The 14,808-nt window shown below is 38.6% G+C and overlaps 1 protein-coding gene across 3 annotated transcripts; it reads right to left on the bottom strand.

The window, feature by feature from the left end:
- Nucleotides 1-1,492: 1,492 nt before the first annotated feature.
- LOC104084747 (transcription factor UNE10) lies at nt 1,493-6,587 on the bottom strand. Of its 3 annotated transcripts, none has more exons than XM_009588696.4 (6): nt 6,191-6,586; nt 5,310-5,964; nt 4,999-5,100; nt 4,776-4,841; nt 2,210-2,602; nt 1,493-1,885 (listed from the first exon to the last, which is right to left on the bottom strand). In XM_009588696.4, the coding sequence occupies exons 1-6, from the start codon at nt 6,289-6,291 to the stop codon at nt 1,799-1,801; spliced, it is 1,404 nt and encodes a 467-aa protein (XP_009586991.1). In that variant the 5' UTR covers nt 6,292-6,586; the 3' UTR covers nt 1,493-1,798. The 3 variants fall into 3 exon arrangements, with proteins under 3 accessions (XP_009586991.1, XP_009586993.1, XP_009586992.1); XM_009588698.4 differs by having other exon boundaries at nt 6,333-6,586; XM_009588697.4 differs by lacking the exon at nt 4,776-4,841 and having other exon boundaries at nt 6,191-6,587.
- Between the last annotated feature and the right edge of the window lie 8,221 nt (nt 6,588-14,808).

Here is a 14,808-nt window from a genome sequence, read left to right as displayed (position 1 = left end):
GCCAAAAGAGTGTTTCTACCTACTTCCCGGTAACACAAAGTTATGTCACCGAAAAGCAGGGGGACTATCTGTATAGGGTAAAATATGCTATGACGTGTGGCCGTCAAAAAAGGGGACACGTGGAACCCAAGACGGGAAATGGCCAAAGACCGAAGGCAATTGTTTCGTTTTTTACCGGAAAGAATAACGCTCATAAAGATGTGATCAATACTCTTCGCCCGATAGCATTTAATAGAGAATATTCTATGGCATTAAGAGCAATTACCCGTTACAGAAAATTTGGCATTTATGTTCACCGTTACATCTTCATCAATGTCCCTCATAATTGACATTAAAGAAGGGCACGATCCTAGGACCTCCTTCATAGCTATAAATAGTGAGCTCAGTTGTCATTGTAAAGGACACGAATTTTCTGGCAAGCTTACGCTACGTTCTATACAAAGCTCAATACAATCTTATCTTCTTACTTTTTGATTTCGTTGTTGTTGTGCCCGAAAACTCTGTTCCCGAACTGTTGCTTCTACTGTTTCGTCTATATCCTAAAGCTAAGTATTGCATAATTCTTCGATTATTTTATTATTTCAGGATCAAATTAATTCATTTGTCTAGAAACCACGTATAAATTCAACTGTACCGTTTTACGGGTAAACAAATATATAGTAGTAGATATGACTAGTCAGAATTAACCTAGTTAATCATTATAAACTTCTTTTTTCTTTTAGAAAAACAAAACAAAAAAAAACAAAGAAAAAGTGATCATATACACTAAAGCATTTGCTAGCTATTTGCCGTCTGCCTGTTGTAATTAGTATGCGGTCGGGTGTAAGAATTTAGGGGCTTAAAAGATTTATTTTCTTATATTTTGGGATTTAAAAATTTATATATATTATTTTTAATGTTGGACCTCCTAAAGTAAACACTTTTTCCTTAATACATGACGGAAAATACCGGAATAAAAGACCTAATAATAATCTATTGAAATACGGCAAGATATTTGGTGATATTTTATAAAGCTGGTGGACTACCGTCTAAAGAGATCTAATATGCTATCTAAATACTAACGATCCAAAACATTTGCTCGAAAAGGAAAATTTAGTGATTAAGAAGTCGTAATTTGAACTATTTTTTTTAACGAGTTAGAATATTAATCTAATCGTTATCTTAGTAATAGTTGTTTTGTTAACTATGTGGGGAAAATATTCAAAGATATTTACATCTAAATTTTAGAAGAAAACTCTTGAGAAAAAACCAGCCCGCCCTCTAGTTGACCGACAATCTTTAAAGAAAGTTGACAAAAGATTTCATTTCAACATATAACCGTCCTTTCCTTTTCTCTTTTTCCCCTCTTTTGGTGTGTGCAATAAGGGCCCTAAGGTAATGACCTAAATGGGGATGTCTTTCTTGCACTTTTTAAAAGTAGAATAAGTAATTAAGAAGCCAGTTACAACAAAATCTCTATCCATGCATGGAAAAGACACTTGGAAGTTTGACGTAATTGGAATAGTCCGGTATCTATAATTTACATTACACTCGCTATCATATGTTAACTAGCAGTTGAGTATAAGTTAATGATACAATTTTTCAACCGTAAATAACGGAGAAAATGACGGAAAACAAGAACTCAATTTAATTACATACTTCTCCTGCTTATAGAAGCAACAACCAATTCAACTTTTAAACTGATATTTCCAAAAACTAAAGGTCCAAGTGTCCCTTAAACTTTCAATATAACAGGCAAATCCAGTGGTAAGGATTAATCAAGAGAAGCTTGAAACTTTACAAAAATGACAAATATATATCAATTTTTAGGACCAGAGCCTGCAGCTGGCTGTTGGAATTGCTGGTACAACGCTGCCATCCTACTATACGCATCCATGGTCATTGGCTGCAAATTTTTACAATCCATTCTTTAAAAGGAAAACACTTAATATAACAGAAATAATCTCCACTATAAGTCCCAATTTTTTTTTAAATCCAATGAAACACTTTGGCAGTAGATTTAACTTCTCTACTGATAGTGTAAAAGTGTTTAGAAAATTAATGACATTTGATCCATTATAACATGTAATTTGCATTATTTTATAGATTATTAACTCTATTTATTGTCGACAACTACCTATAACTATTTTTTAAAGTGACTTTGATAGTATAAGATTAAAAGTTTTTTTAAGCGGTCAGTGTATATCAGTTAAATTCCTTAGTGTTTTACCTGTGATTGGCAAGCGAGTAAGGCAGCTAAAGGATCGGGGACAGCAGCAGCATTGAGACGGTCAGTGGAGCCATCCCAGGAGGTCATAGGCTGCATGAAGGCGGCGGCGGCGGCAGCGGTAGGGTGGAGAAAGGGAGGAAGTCCGGTGATATTGGGGCGGCTAAGGGTGTTGATATCCAAAACTCCGGCAACACCCATACCCATGCCCATACCCATACCCATACCCATACCCATGCCCATGGGTGCAGCCATCATAGACATCTGAAGCTGTTGTTGCATGGCCAAGGGTAACATCATGGCCGGTGACATGTTCATTCTGCTCATCATATTCACTTGAGATTGCAGTTGCTTCAGATATTCTATCACCTCATCTAGCATTGATGCTTTATCAGTCTGCAATAAAATAAAAAAGATCCAAATATGACATTAATTCTCTTTTTTTTTTAAAATTTAATTATCCTTTACCGGAATTCCATTGGTCAATTAATTTGGATTATGTTAGATAGATATACGACTAAGGTGTCGTTTGGTTGCTAACAAAATTATCCTGTTATTATCTCATAAATAATAGTAGAATTATATCAGTATAGTATTTATATCGGTATTAGTTAATACCCGTAATCAAATACCAACTGTATTTCCAAACTTTCTATAGAGATTAGTATTTTAATCCTGGTAACCAAGACCACTAAGTGAATAATATGTTCCCTGTCAAAATGTTTTCTTATTACCAAAACCTCTAATTAGGAGCGAATAAGTCTCAATTATCCTGTCAACCACCCTTTGAAAATCATTAGTCAATTAATTTAGATTCATGTTGGATAGACTTATAACGGAATATCTTATGTCTCTTAAAGAGTGTGCAAGAATATTAAAAGTAAGATAATATGAAAAAAAAAAGATTTATTTTTAAAATTTATTTTAAAAAAATTTCTAGCTAGCCAAAGATGCCATATGTATTTTGGAAAGGAATAAATGTAGAAAGCTCAGCAAAACAAATGGTTGAAACAAGATAACCACAAATTAAAGAGGGTTGTTTAAGGTCCCTACCTCAGATTTTCTATGTGGTAGAACAAGATTGTCTTCTCAACTAACAAACATTTGTCGAGTTGTCTCCTTCGGGACAGTATATATGTGGACTTAGATCATTAGAATTTGGGTCCTTTCCCATATATTCACACTCATATTTAATGCCCAAAAAGTTTTAGGACCACTTTCCACTAAATTGTCTCCAGTCCCATTATTTTCGCTCATTAACCTCCACTATTGAACTAGCTACGACTACAACCTTTTTGTATTGTTTCTAAAGGCTGCTCTCTTATAGCCAATCTTCACTGACACTTCCATTAAAAAGAGTTGATTTTTTTGGTTTCGATTGACTTCCAATGATGCTTGAATTTCCTTTTTTCCCCTAAGGGGTAAACTAACATTTCTACCTACCATTGATACTTACAAAAAAAGGATCAGGACACATACTATATCTGCAAATTTATAAGAATTCGTGCTCACTTTTAGTTACACATTGTACATAATTTTGAATTATGATTAGCTCCATTTATACCTAATTGACTTTGGTTAAGTTTCTTCAATTCTAGATTTTTTTTTTAAAGTACTTTTTTTTACAAAGGGTTGAAGTGTTTGGCCAAACTTTTGGAAAAAAATACTTTTGAAGAGAATCAGAAGCAGTTTTGGAGAAACAGAAAAAAATAGCTTCTCTCCAAAAAATACTTTTTTGAAAAGAACTTTTGAGAAAAATACACTTAAAACAGTTTTTAAAAGCTTGGCTTAGAAGTGATTTTCAAATTAATTAGTCAATCACGAACTGCTTCTCACCAAAAATACTTTTCAGAAAAAACAATTCTCAAAATAAGTTGATTTTTGCTACTTGGCCAAACATGTTACTATTTCCAACAAAGTTAAGTTTGAGGGAAGCAATTTCATCAAGAATGAGCAAGTTTCTTAAATTTAGAGTTCCGAACGGGAAAGGAATAATATGCTAATTATGTGATATAAATCGTGTATTCCTAGTCCCAATTTATGTGAAGATATTTGATTGACACAAAATTTTAAAAATTATTTTTTAAAATCTTATGATCTAAAGCATAGATATTTTTATTATTATAAATTATATCATTAAAAATAAAATAGAAAGTTTAAAGTTGAATTATTTTTAAAATAAATCAATTTTTTATACAAAATTAATATTAAAAAAAATGTATCACATAAATTATGATAGAAGATGTATATGTTACCGTCAATCCATATTTTAAGCGAATTATCTACTATACTTTATTTCTCTCTAAAATATTTGCTTAATTAGTAATCTATTAATTGAAACCATATAGGCGGAGGGGAAAAAACAAAAAAGTACTACTATAAATTATTTTTAGTTTTTCCATACAAGCAAATACCTCTAAACAAATTAATTCACTTAGTCAAAACGATTATATATCGGACCAACGACGGTATTAGATGAGAATGAACTTCTATCTACTAGAATTTTCTCTTCAGCACGAAATAGAAAATAACACACGTAAAGAGATTAATAGACTCTCAATTCCATTACCTTACTCGAATTTGGAACCATCTTCTGCAGTGTCTTCATCCTTTGATTAATCTTGTCTCTTCTTTTCTATAAAAAAAAAAACAAACATATCAAGTCAAAATATGTATTTTATTTCCTTTATTTATCGCCCCCACCCCACCCCCACCCCCACCCCCGCCCCCCCAACGGACCCTTGGTCCACCGGAAGAGAAAAAAAAAGGACAAAAGAGAGAGAGATTCGTACTCGTTCAGACTGGTTGTGGATGGCAGCTGCCCTCTTCCTCTTTGTGGAAGATGAGGAGTTTTTAGATCCTTTTTTCTCATCCTCTTCATCACCTACCTCCCTCTGTCGGTTAATAAATAATCACAAAGATTAATTAAATAGATAAAACTCTAAAAAAATAATCTCATCTCAACTATTATCATAATAAAATTAAGTTATAAAATAGAATCATGCATGTTGAATTGAATGAAAAAAGATATTAATTAGAAAAGCATGCAGAATAACACAACGAGAATAATATGCATGCACAAAGAGAAGCTCATATATTATGCCTTAGATCTGCTGTGACAAACGGAATCATGGTCGTCCCCCGTCCTATTGGTGCACTGCTTGTCGGAGCTGGTGTTTTCCGGTGACCCCATAGATGTAGAAGTGTACATTCCTGTACCCATTTCTCTATCATACGTGTCAACTGTCAATTGGCGGCTATCTCCCGCGCACGTTGCACTTCCACTTACACTCATATCTGCCCGGCTGCTCCCCTCGTGTGTGGGCTCCGTTCCCACAAGTGGCGCCGCCATCCAGTCTCTGTTGTTAGTGGCGCCACTGCATGACCCCACATGTGTGGAGCCGTCAAGCCCCGGCACCTGCACGGAGGATGGTGGTCGGCGGTGATAGTTGGAATTTGCGGAACATGGCACTAAGGCATCCTTGGCCATAGTGAGCGAGCCGGGAACTAGAGGAGTGTCGGCGACGACATGGTGGTAGTTGAACCAAGGGACAACCTCATCCCCACCGTGTCCGCTCCCATCGAGAGCGGATTTCTGGTGGTGGTGAGGGACGGATCGGGTGCCTTGGTTCACTATTGATTCAAGGGTGCCTCCATAGTTGGATATGGGCTTATTATTAGGCACCCGTGGAGGACCTAATCCATGCATTGCTAGCTGCCCATTTTCCCACGTTAGCTCAGCTACTTCATAATCCAATCTGCAAATTTAAAATTTTAAGTCGGTAAATCCAAAGTATGATTTAAGTTGATAATATGTGTGTGTGTATATATATTTGTTAAAAAATCAAATTTATGCTCATGCAGATAGAGTTGGAAAACAAAAGGTGTTGGTGCGCCCCGTTGTACCAAGCTTTTGTATATAACTGAATCAAAATCTTGAACTTGAAAAAAATATATGGTGAAAGAGTAAAAAAGAGTACATACGATGGGACATCAGGGGCTAAGGAATTGGATTGGGTTTGAAGAGGAAGCTTTGGAGGAGTGGGAGTGTCGTCAAGTTCCCAACTAGGTACACATTGATTCATTTCGAAATTGATTAAAGGGAATGTTTTCTTGATAACAATACAGTATTTTTCTTGGTGTTGAAGAATTAGCTTCAATATAATTTTCCCGTTTTGGGGAAGAAGATAATAGAGGGTAGATATAAGAAAATTAAATGGGTTGACAGTTGGCTAACTTTAGGTCAGATTCAATATATGTGGGTGTGGACGAAGGAGACTTTTCTAACATGAAAAACAAGAAGAGAACTGGTAGTATATAATTTAATGCAATATAGGCTACAGAGATAAGAAGACAGTGAAGTTGAAAGAGAGAGATAGTGAGATCCATGGGAAAGACGGTTTCTGATTGGAAGATATATATATAGAAGGGATCGTTTAAAGTCATTTTTGTGGGCGGAGGAATTTCGCTAGTTAAAAGCGAAAAGTACCACACATAAAAAGGTTATATTGCACAATCATTAGATGCTTCAACTATATTATCAACCAAGTGTATCTTTTATGCGTTCATATTCTCTTGCATATTTTAAATTATTCACTTTGACATTAAAATAATTCAGTTTAATTGTTATAAACGAAATACTTACTCTATTTTTTAAGGTTTTAAGTCAAACTTACTATGAATAGATGCTTAGCATGTATCAATTTAGTAGTGTAAGATGTTTATACAATAACAACAAACCCAATATAATCTCACAAGTAAAGTCTAGGAAGGGTATTGTGTATGTAGACCTTACCTGGTACGATAGAGAAGATGTTTTTGGTAGGCCCTCGCTCAAGAGAAGATAAATGTAACGATCCGACCGGTCGTTTTGAGCTCTAGGGCGTCGTTCGGCAGTTTGAGGCCTTGAGTTGTTTCGGAAGGAAAATTTTCAATTCGGAAGCTTTAAGTTGGAAGAGTTGACCAATGGTTTGACTTTTGAGTAAACGACCTCGGAATCAGGATTTGAAGGTTCCAATAGGTACGTATGATGATTTCAGACTTGAGCGTATGTTCGGGTTGAGTATCGGGTCGCTCGGAAGTATTTCGGCGTTTATTATGGAAGGTTGGCATTTTAAAAGTTTAAGGATTTCTTAAGTCTTAATTGAAGTGAATTTTGATGTTATCGATATCCGTTTGGGGTTCCCAGCCTTGGAATAGATTCATAACGTGTTTGATGTCTTGCACGCAAAATTTAGCGTCATTCGAGGATGTTTAAGTGTAATTTGAACGCGTTCGACGAAGTTTAAAAGTTTAAAGAAAGGTTTCGATCGTCGATTCATAGTTTTGATGTTGTTTGGCGTGATTTGAGACTTCGACTAAGTTCGTATCGTATTTTAGGACTTGTTGGTATGGCTGGATGGGGTTCTATGGGCCTCGGGTGCGAATCGGATTGGAATCGGATCAAGTTTTGGACTTAAGGAATTGCTGAAGCTTAAGGCTTCTAGTGTGATCGCACCTACGAGGTTATGGCCGCAAGTGCGAGCCCGCAGAAGCGGACCAGGGGTTGCAGAACCGGTTGGGATTGAGGCTGGATGGAATCACAGGTGCGAGAAATTTACCGCACTTGCGGGCTCGCAGATGCGGCCGGAGGGGCGTAGAAGCGGAAGTGGTCTAGGGATGGAAGATCACAGGTGTGGGTGTTGTAGCGCACCTGTTGAGCCGCAGGTGCGGAGTGTTGCTCGAGCTGGGGAGTCCGCAGATGCGGGTGATTTCCGCAGAAGCGGATGCGCATCTGCGATTGAATGTCCGCAGAAGAGGAAAGCTGGCACCTTGGGGGAAGCCGCATCTGCAAGGTAGCTTCCGCAGAAGCAGAGCCGCAGAAGCGCAAGGAGTTCCGCAGGTGCAAAAAATCGACTAGGCAGAATATTTATGCTAGCCAAAACGGGATTTGCTCATTTCATCTCATTTTCTCTCTTGGAGCAGACTTTGGGGAAAATTTGGAGAGCTATTTCATCCACATCTTGGGGTTAAGTGTTTCTTAATCACTTTTGATTATATTTCATGAACACATGGTATTTTAACATGTAAATTAGTAGAAATTGGAGAATTTTGAAAGAAACCTAGAATTGATAATTTTGAATTTTTACCACAATTTTAGAAGTGGAATTAGGAATAAATGATATATTTGAGTTCGTAATATTATGAGTAATATTTATCTTCGAAATTTTCAGAATCCGGGAACGTGGGCCCGAGGGTTAACTTTGTTGACTTTTCGAGGGGAGTTGAGAATCATTATAAATTGTTAAATTGTATGTATTGGGTATATTTTGATTGATTTGCACATTGTTTGACTAGTTTTGAATTGATGGAAATCGGTTTAAGGTGTTAGAGAGGCGTTGGAGCCAGTTATGGAATTTCGGAGCAAGGTAAGTCTCTTGTCTAACCTTGTGAGGGAAAAATTACCCCGTAGATGTTATTCTTGTTATATGCTTCATGTTGTGGGAGCTGCACACGTATGAGGTGACGAGCGTCCGTGCGCATGCTAGAATTCCTGATTATGTCCGGGTAGACTAGGATTCACGCCATGCTTTATTTTACTAGTTGAGTTATTCTTGCCTGCTTAGTTACTTGATTTCGCGTTACGACCTGAGGCAAGAATTGCGTACAGTAATAGACTCGCTATTGTAGAGATTTCACGAGCTACTTGATTAGCCACGGAATAATTGTGCTTCCCTTACGAATTTCTCTCGCGTTGTGCATTTTGATTGAAAAGCTTCTTTAAATTTTATAACTCACACATTTATTCGTGGATAGGGTCAAGGACCCGCTAAAGCTTCTTATTTTTATGGGATCGGGTCGTTCGCCTCGACAGTATTATCTTCTTATGGGATCGGGTCGTTCGCCTTGGCAGTATCATATTCTTATGGGATCGGGCCATTCACCTCGGCAGTATCATATTCTTATGGGACAGGGCCGTTCTCCTTAGCATTTCTATAAAATACTCTTATAGTATCGGGCCGTTCGCCTCGGCAACTTCATGAAACACTCTTATGGGATCGGGTCATTCGCCTCGGCAATATTATATTCTTATGGGATCAGGTCGTTCGCCTTGGTATTTCTATAAAATACTTTTATGGGATTGGGTCGTTCGCCTCGGCAACTTCATGAAACACTCTTATGGGATCAGACCGTTCGCCTCGGCAGAATCATGCGTAATATTTAACAAGAAGCCAGTGTATCCATGAGTTTTCCTAATTTGAATTGTGACGACCTATCTGGTGGGGACCATTTTATATACATATATACTCCGATTAAGGAGGTATTTGGTAATTGAGAGCCAGTGTTTACCATTCAGATGAAGATCGTACCACGTACTTATATTTGCTTACACTGTTTATTTACCATGCCTTATACTTGTTTTACTTTCTACTATACTTGATTTATTGGACCACTAGTAAGTATCGATGTCAATCCCTTGTCATTACTTCTCCGGGGTTAGGCTAGATACTTACTGGGTACGCTTGATTTACGTACTCATGCTATACTTCTGTACTTATTGTGCAGGTATATATTTTTGGTGGTCTTTTGGGTGCAAAGGCGCGGCTATTGCAGGGACTTTACGGTGAGATACATCCCAGGTTACGATCCACATCATACAGAGTCTCCATCAGAATTATTTACATTTTCCTGTCTAACTTACTTTCCAGACAGATGTTGTATTGTCATTGTACCTTCTAGTAGATGCTCGTGCACTTGTGACATCGGGTTTTGGGGGTGTTCTAGAATTTTTTATGGATTGTTTTACATTAATTCACTTTCACTTATTATTTTAATAAAACTGTACGTAATTATGATTTATTTTAATGCACTGACCTCTCTATCTAAATAAGATTCATGATTTCAAAAATAATAAAATGAATAACTAAGTGTTGGCTTGCCTAATAGCGACGTTGGGCACCATCACGGCCTATAGTGAATTTTAGGCCATGACAGCTTGGTATCAGAGCGTTTGGTTCACTTAGGTCTCAAGAGTCATGAGCAAGTCTAGTAGAATATTGCGGATCGGTACGGAGACGTCTGTACTTATCTTCGAGAGGCTACACAGCTGTTAGGATCACTTCCCTTCTTGATTCCTCCTCGTGCGATTTGATTCCATTGAGGCTTATGCCTTCATTTCCTTTCTACTCATTTTTATACGGTGTTGAGCGCTTGTTGTCAATTGGGCATCGAGGAGTTGTAGAGGTACCATAGATATTGTGCAAGGTGTTTCCCCATGCATATTTGAGTGGGCTATAATCATCGCCTTGTGGAGGGGTGTTCTGTCACTTCAGCTGAGTGTTGGTGTTGCCTACGGTCGAGATTTGATATTTTAAAATTTGGTGGAATTCTTGTTAATATTGTGGTGTTGCCAACTTTGATTGAATATATTGAGGCTCATCGGCATGTTGATCTTCATTTGTTTCCCTCTGGAAATAGTATTGTGAGGTGGAACCTAAGAGGAAGTTAGCAGAGATGGTTGTGCGATGTGACTTCAGGATCGGATCGGCGTTTCCAGTATTGAAGATTCGAGGCAGATAAACTCTGAGGTGGTTTCTATGCTGAGGAATTTTGAATGTGACGAGAAGGGCTTGATTGGAATATAGGAAAAGGTGAAGTATTCGATCATTGTCTTGGATGCAATACGGCTTCGAGTTTCAAACACGTTGGGACCTTTGGGTGATGTTAATGAATGAAGGGATTCTTACGGATGGCGGATCAGTGCGGACCCAGGGAGGTTAGTTGATTTCATGATGGATGCAACTATAGTAATGTCGTTAGAGGAGGTCGAGATGAGGGTACATATGTGGGCTATCTCATGTGGGCAGGTTAGCGCTTGCATGATTTTCTATGAGGTTCCTGCGTAGAGTTCTACTTTCTGCCCAACATGGGATGAATATACTGCGAGGTGAGCTTGGATCGCTTGAAGAAGATGGTACGAAGGTTAGGAGGTTGAGTGTACGGTTATGTCGGATAATTCGGGATGCGTTATAATTAGTCCAACAAGAACCTATGAGGAATTTGGCTAAGCAACGGTGTGGGATCATGGTAGCTGAGGAGGAGGAGTCATTGTGGGATTTGGATTTATGTGATTGTGGCTTAAGCTAAGTGGGGGAGCCTACCATCTATGATTGGGTCACGTGGTGATGTGCCTTTGTAGTTTCAGGTTATCGGTACATTGATGGATTAGTTATTACTAAGGGAAGAAAACATCAGGGGTAATTTGAGCAAGGGATTTGATGGATGTGATGTACAAGGGAAAGTATTCATCTGGTTGTTTCATGGGAGTGCACATGTTCTAACGGAGCACTAGTTGTTTGGTTAAACAACCGAGACTGGATTAGAGTGGGCGACCCTCAATAATGGTCCTAGTAGATTCAAGATTTAAGGTGTGGTGCTTAAGGATTTTTTTCTGGTTTGTTATGTGGCTGAAGACTGGGTTTTGCAGCAGAGTGTGAAGGGTACTTAGAGTATTCTATGTTATCATCGGGTCTGCGGTGCAGTGTTAGAGAAGTGGGAGAAACAACTTCAGATTTACAGAAGATCTAATCAGCATAGTGTATCAGTTGGAGATATTATAGAGTGCATGAAGAGGGTATAAAATGGCTTATGGATGGTGAGACGACGTGGTCTTATGATTTGGGGTCACTCGGGATGAGTGTTGTTTGAGGTCTGTTATGCATTTGAAGGGAGCTATTATTATTTTGAAGGCAAGTCAAGAGTAAATCGGAGGAAGTTTGGTCAGTTAGTGATGGGTTGAATCAGCATGGTTGTGGAAATGATCAGTTCCTTCGGTATATTAAGCTATACAGGTGATTCATGGTTGTACGTGTGGGCTTGACAGCCACCGTAATTTGATTGATTTGGAGGTATTTGATTATGATGGTCTGTTATGTGTAGATGGATCCCGGAAGAGTTATGGTGGTTTAGACTACAACTTGAGGTTTGTATTTTCTGCGATTATGGGAATTCAGTTGCGTGTTGCAATTGTTCCTCTGAAATGTGTTAAGTGAAAGGGGTTCTAGATGATGAAGTGTTTATTCTATTGGTGGTTCAGGAGTTATGATGAAATTCTTGTACTCTCGCGTAGCGGCATGATAAGTGCAATGAGCGATATGGAAATTGGAAGTTGAGGACCAAGGTTGAGGTTCGGTGTTGATAAGAATGTCACGAGCTTGGAGGAGCAGGGAAATATGTAAGATGTTCAGAGTATGCTGGCATTATTTTTGGGCAGTCTGAGGATGGTTTATTTTGTGGAAGAAGTGTTGGGTATTGAAATGCGGATGCTTGACTAGCACTATAGAAATAGCATGGTCGATGGCCATTAATGTTCAGATTTTACTACCTGATGTGGAAGGTTGCGGGAGTATATCCCATGGAAAGATTGTATAAGTGTGATGTGTTAGTCATTTGATTGTTAGAGACTGAAATCAGGTATGGAGATTTTGGTGTTGTCGCCAACGGGAGAGGTTATGACTGAGAGGTGCTTTATTCCTTTGATTATGGACTGTGGGAGTTTGTTCCAGATTTAACGGCTGCTCTTATGTGTCATGAATAGGGTCATTGTGGATCCTTGGAAGGTTAGTGACCAGTATGGGATGATCGGAATCGGCTTGAGGTCCGCAAGTAGAACTAATGTGAATTGTATGCTCTACATCAGGTCAGGTGTGTTCATTCAGCATAGCACTGCTTATGGAGGAGTCTTCGGGTGTTGGATGTTATTCATGTCGTCAGCCATTCTCTGTAATACTCTAATATGCCATGTGGGTTATGATACGTCTTGATTATTCGCACGTGTGTTGTGAATCTGTATAGCTTGTCGTTATTGCACCTTAGTCGAGCTCGAGTTTTGTAGCGCATGGCGCTATCCGTCTCCCCAGTATTGTATTTTTGCACTCGGCGTGTTTGTGGTCGATATTTGGATATTTTGTAGTATAAACATTATGGCTTGATGGGTATTTCCTCATTTATTATTATGTGTGGATCGGGTGGCACGCCGCCACAGGTATGTTGTTGGATCGGGTTGCACATCGCAACGGTGTCATGTGTGGATCGGGTTGCATGCCGCAACAGTGAGATACTGAGTATGGTTCCCTATACTTATTTTGCGTATTTTGTTCATCATTCTCTGAGAAAGGTCTATAGCATCTGTTCGACCATTTAACCATTATGCGGGGTGGGTAGTTCTTTCCCAGAGTTCATTCTTCCGTATGTGTCATATTCAAATAATAGCTTGTGGCGCATTGATTGCGTCATAAGAAATTTAATTCAATATTTGAGGTGACTTGTTGCCTGAGCAGCTTGTACTGGGTGAGACGAGGTTATTGGACCTGAAATCGGTGCGATCAGGTTTGTGTAAGGTATATTAATTAGAGAATGTCACTATTCAGTTTAGAATGAGGTAACGGTTCTTGCCAAACGGATAAACTCCGTGAGTTATTGATTTAACAGGTGATTATGAGTTCTTGCGCATCTCTTTCATCGTTGCAGTATTGTGAAGGTTGAGATCGGGTTTATATGGGTTATGAGGTATACTATAGGCATCGAGTCAATGAATTTGCAGTTGTTGTGCTTGGAGGAGGTTATCATCTGCAAATGAGTTATGCGGTGCATTGTGCAATGTCAACATGGGTGCATGATCATGTGTGGGTTCAGCGTGTGGATATTGATACGATGTTCGTATGTTAGAATTAGGTCATGTAGAGAAATTCGGAGGTTGGAATTTGGTCCTAAGGCTTGTTGGCTAAAATAAAAGGAAAGATCCTCAGTCTGAGTCGAGCTAATGTGCTTACCTGGGTTGTGGTGGCACGGGTAGGTGCACAAGATGTTGGACAGTGATTTTGGGGCAACTCCAGAGCAGTTCTTGGCACGTTCGAGGATGAACGTATGTTTAAGTAGGGGAGAATATAACGACCCGGTCAGTCGTTTTGAGCTCTAGCACGTCATTCGGCGGTTTGAGGTCTTGAGTAGCTTCACTTCATGTATTATGACTTATACGTGTAGTCGGAATTGAACTTCAGGAAGTTCGGAGTTGTTTCGGAAAGAAAATTCTCAATTCGAAAGCTTTTAGTTGGAAGAGTTGACTAATGGTTTGACTTTTCAGTAAACGATCTCGGAATCGAGATTTGAAGGTTCCAATAGGTTCGTATGATGATTTCGGACTTGGGCGTATATTCGTGTTAAGTATCGGGTCGCCTGGGAGCATTTCGGCGATTATTATGGAAGGTTGGCATTTTGAAAGTTTAAGAATTTCTTAAGTTTGATTTGAAATGAATTTTGATGTTATCGGTGTCCGTTTAAGGTTCCAGGGCTTGGAATAGGTACATATCGTGATTGGTGTCTTGCACGCAAAATGTGGTATAATTCCGGGATGTTTAAGTGTAATTCGGACACGTTCCGCAAAGTTTAAAAGTTTGAAAGTTTAAAGAAAGATTTTGATTGTCGATTCATAGTTTTGATGTTGTTTGGCGTGATTTGAGACTTCGACTAAGTCTGTATCGTGTTTTATTATGGAAGGTTGACATTTCGATCGTTGATTCATAGTTTTGATGTTGTTTGGTATGACTGGATGGTGTCCCCGGGGG

This window comes from Nicotiana tomentosiformis, chromosome 1, assembly GCF_000390325.3.
Source record: "Nicotiana tomentosiformis chromosome 1, ASM39032v3, whole genome shotgun sequence".
NCBI classification, from domain to species: Eukaryota; Viridiplantae; Streptophyta; class Magnoliopsida; order Solanales; family Solanaceae; genus Nicotiana; species Nicotiana tomentosiformis.
This window is presented reverse-complemented; position numbering and strand designations above follow the sequence as displayed.

Coding starts and splice junctions, on each gene's coding strand:
- LOC104084747 (XM_009588696.4), bottom strand. CDS start 6,291: ATGAATCAATGTGTACCTAGTTGGGAACTTGACGACACTCCCACTCCT. Junction 5,965..6,190: donor TTAGCCCCTGATGTCCCATC/GTATGTACTCTT, acceptor TTAAATTTGCAG/ATTGGATTATGAAGTAGCTG. Junction 5,101..5,309: donor TTTGTCACAGCAGATCTAAG/GCATAATATATG, acceptor ATTAACCGACAG/AGGGAGGTAGGTGATGAAGA.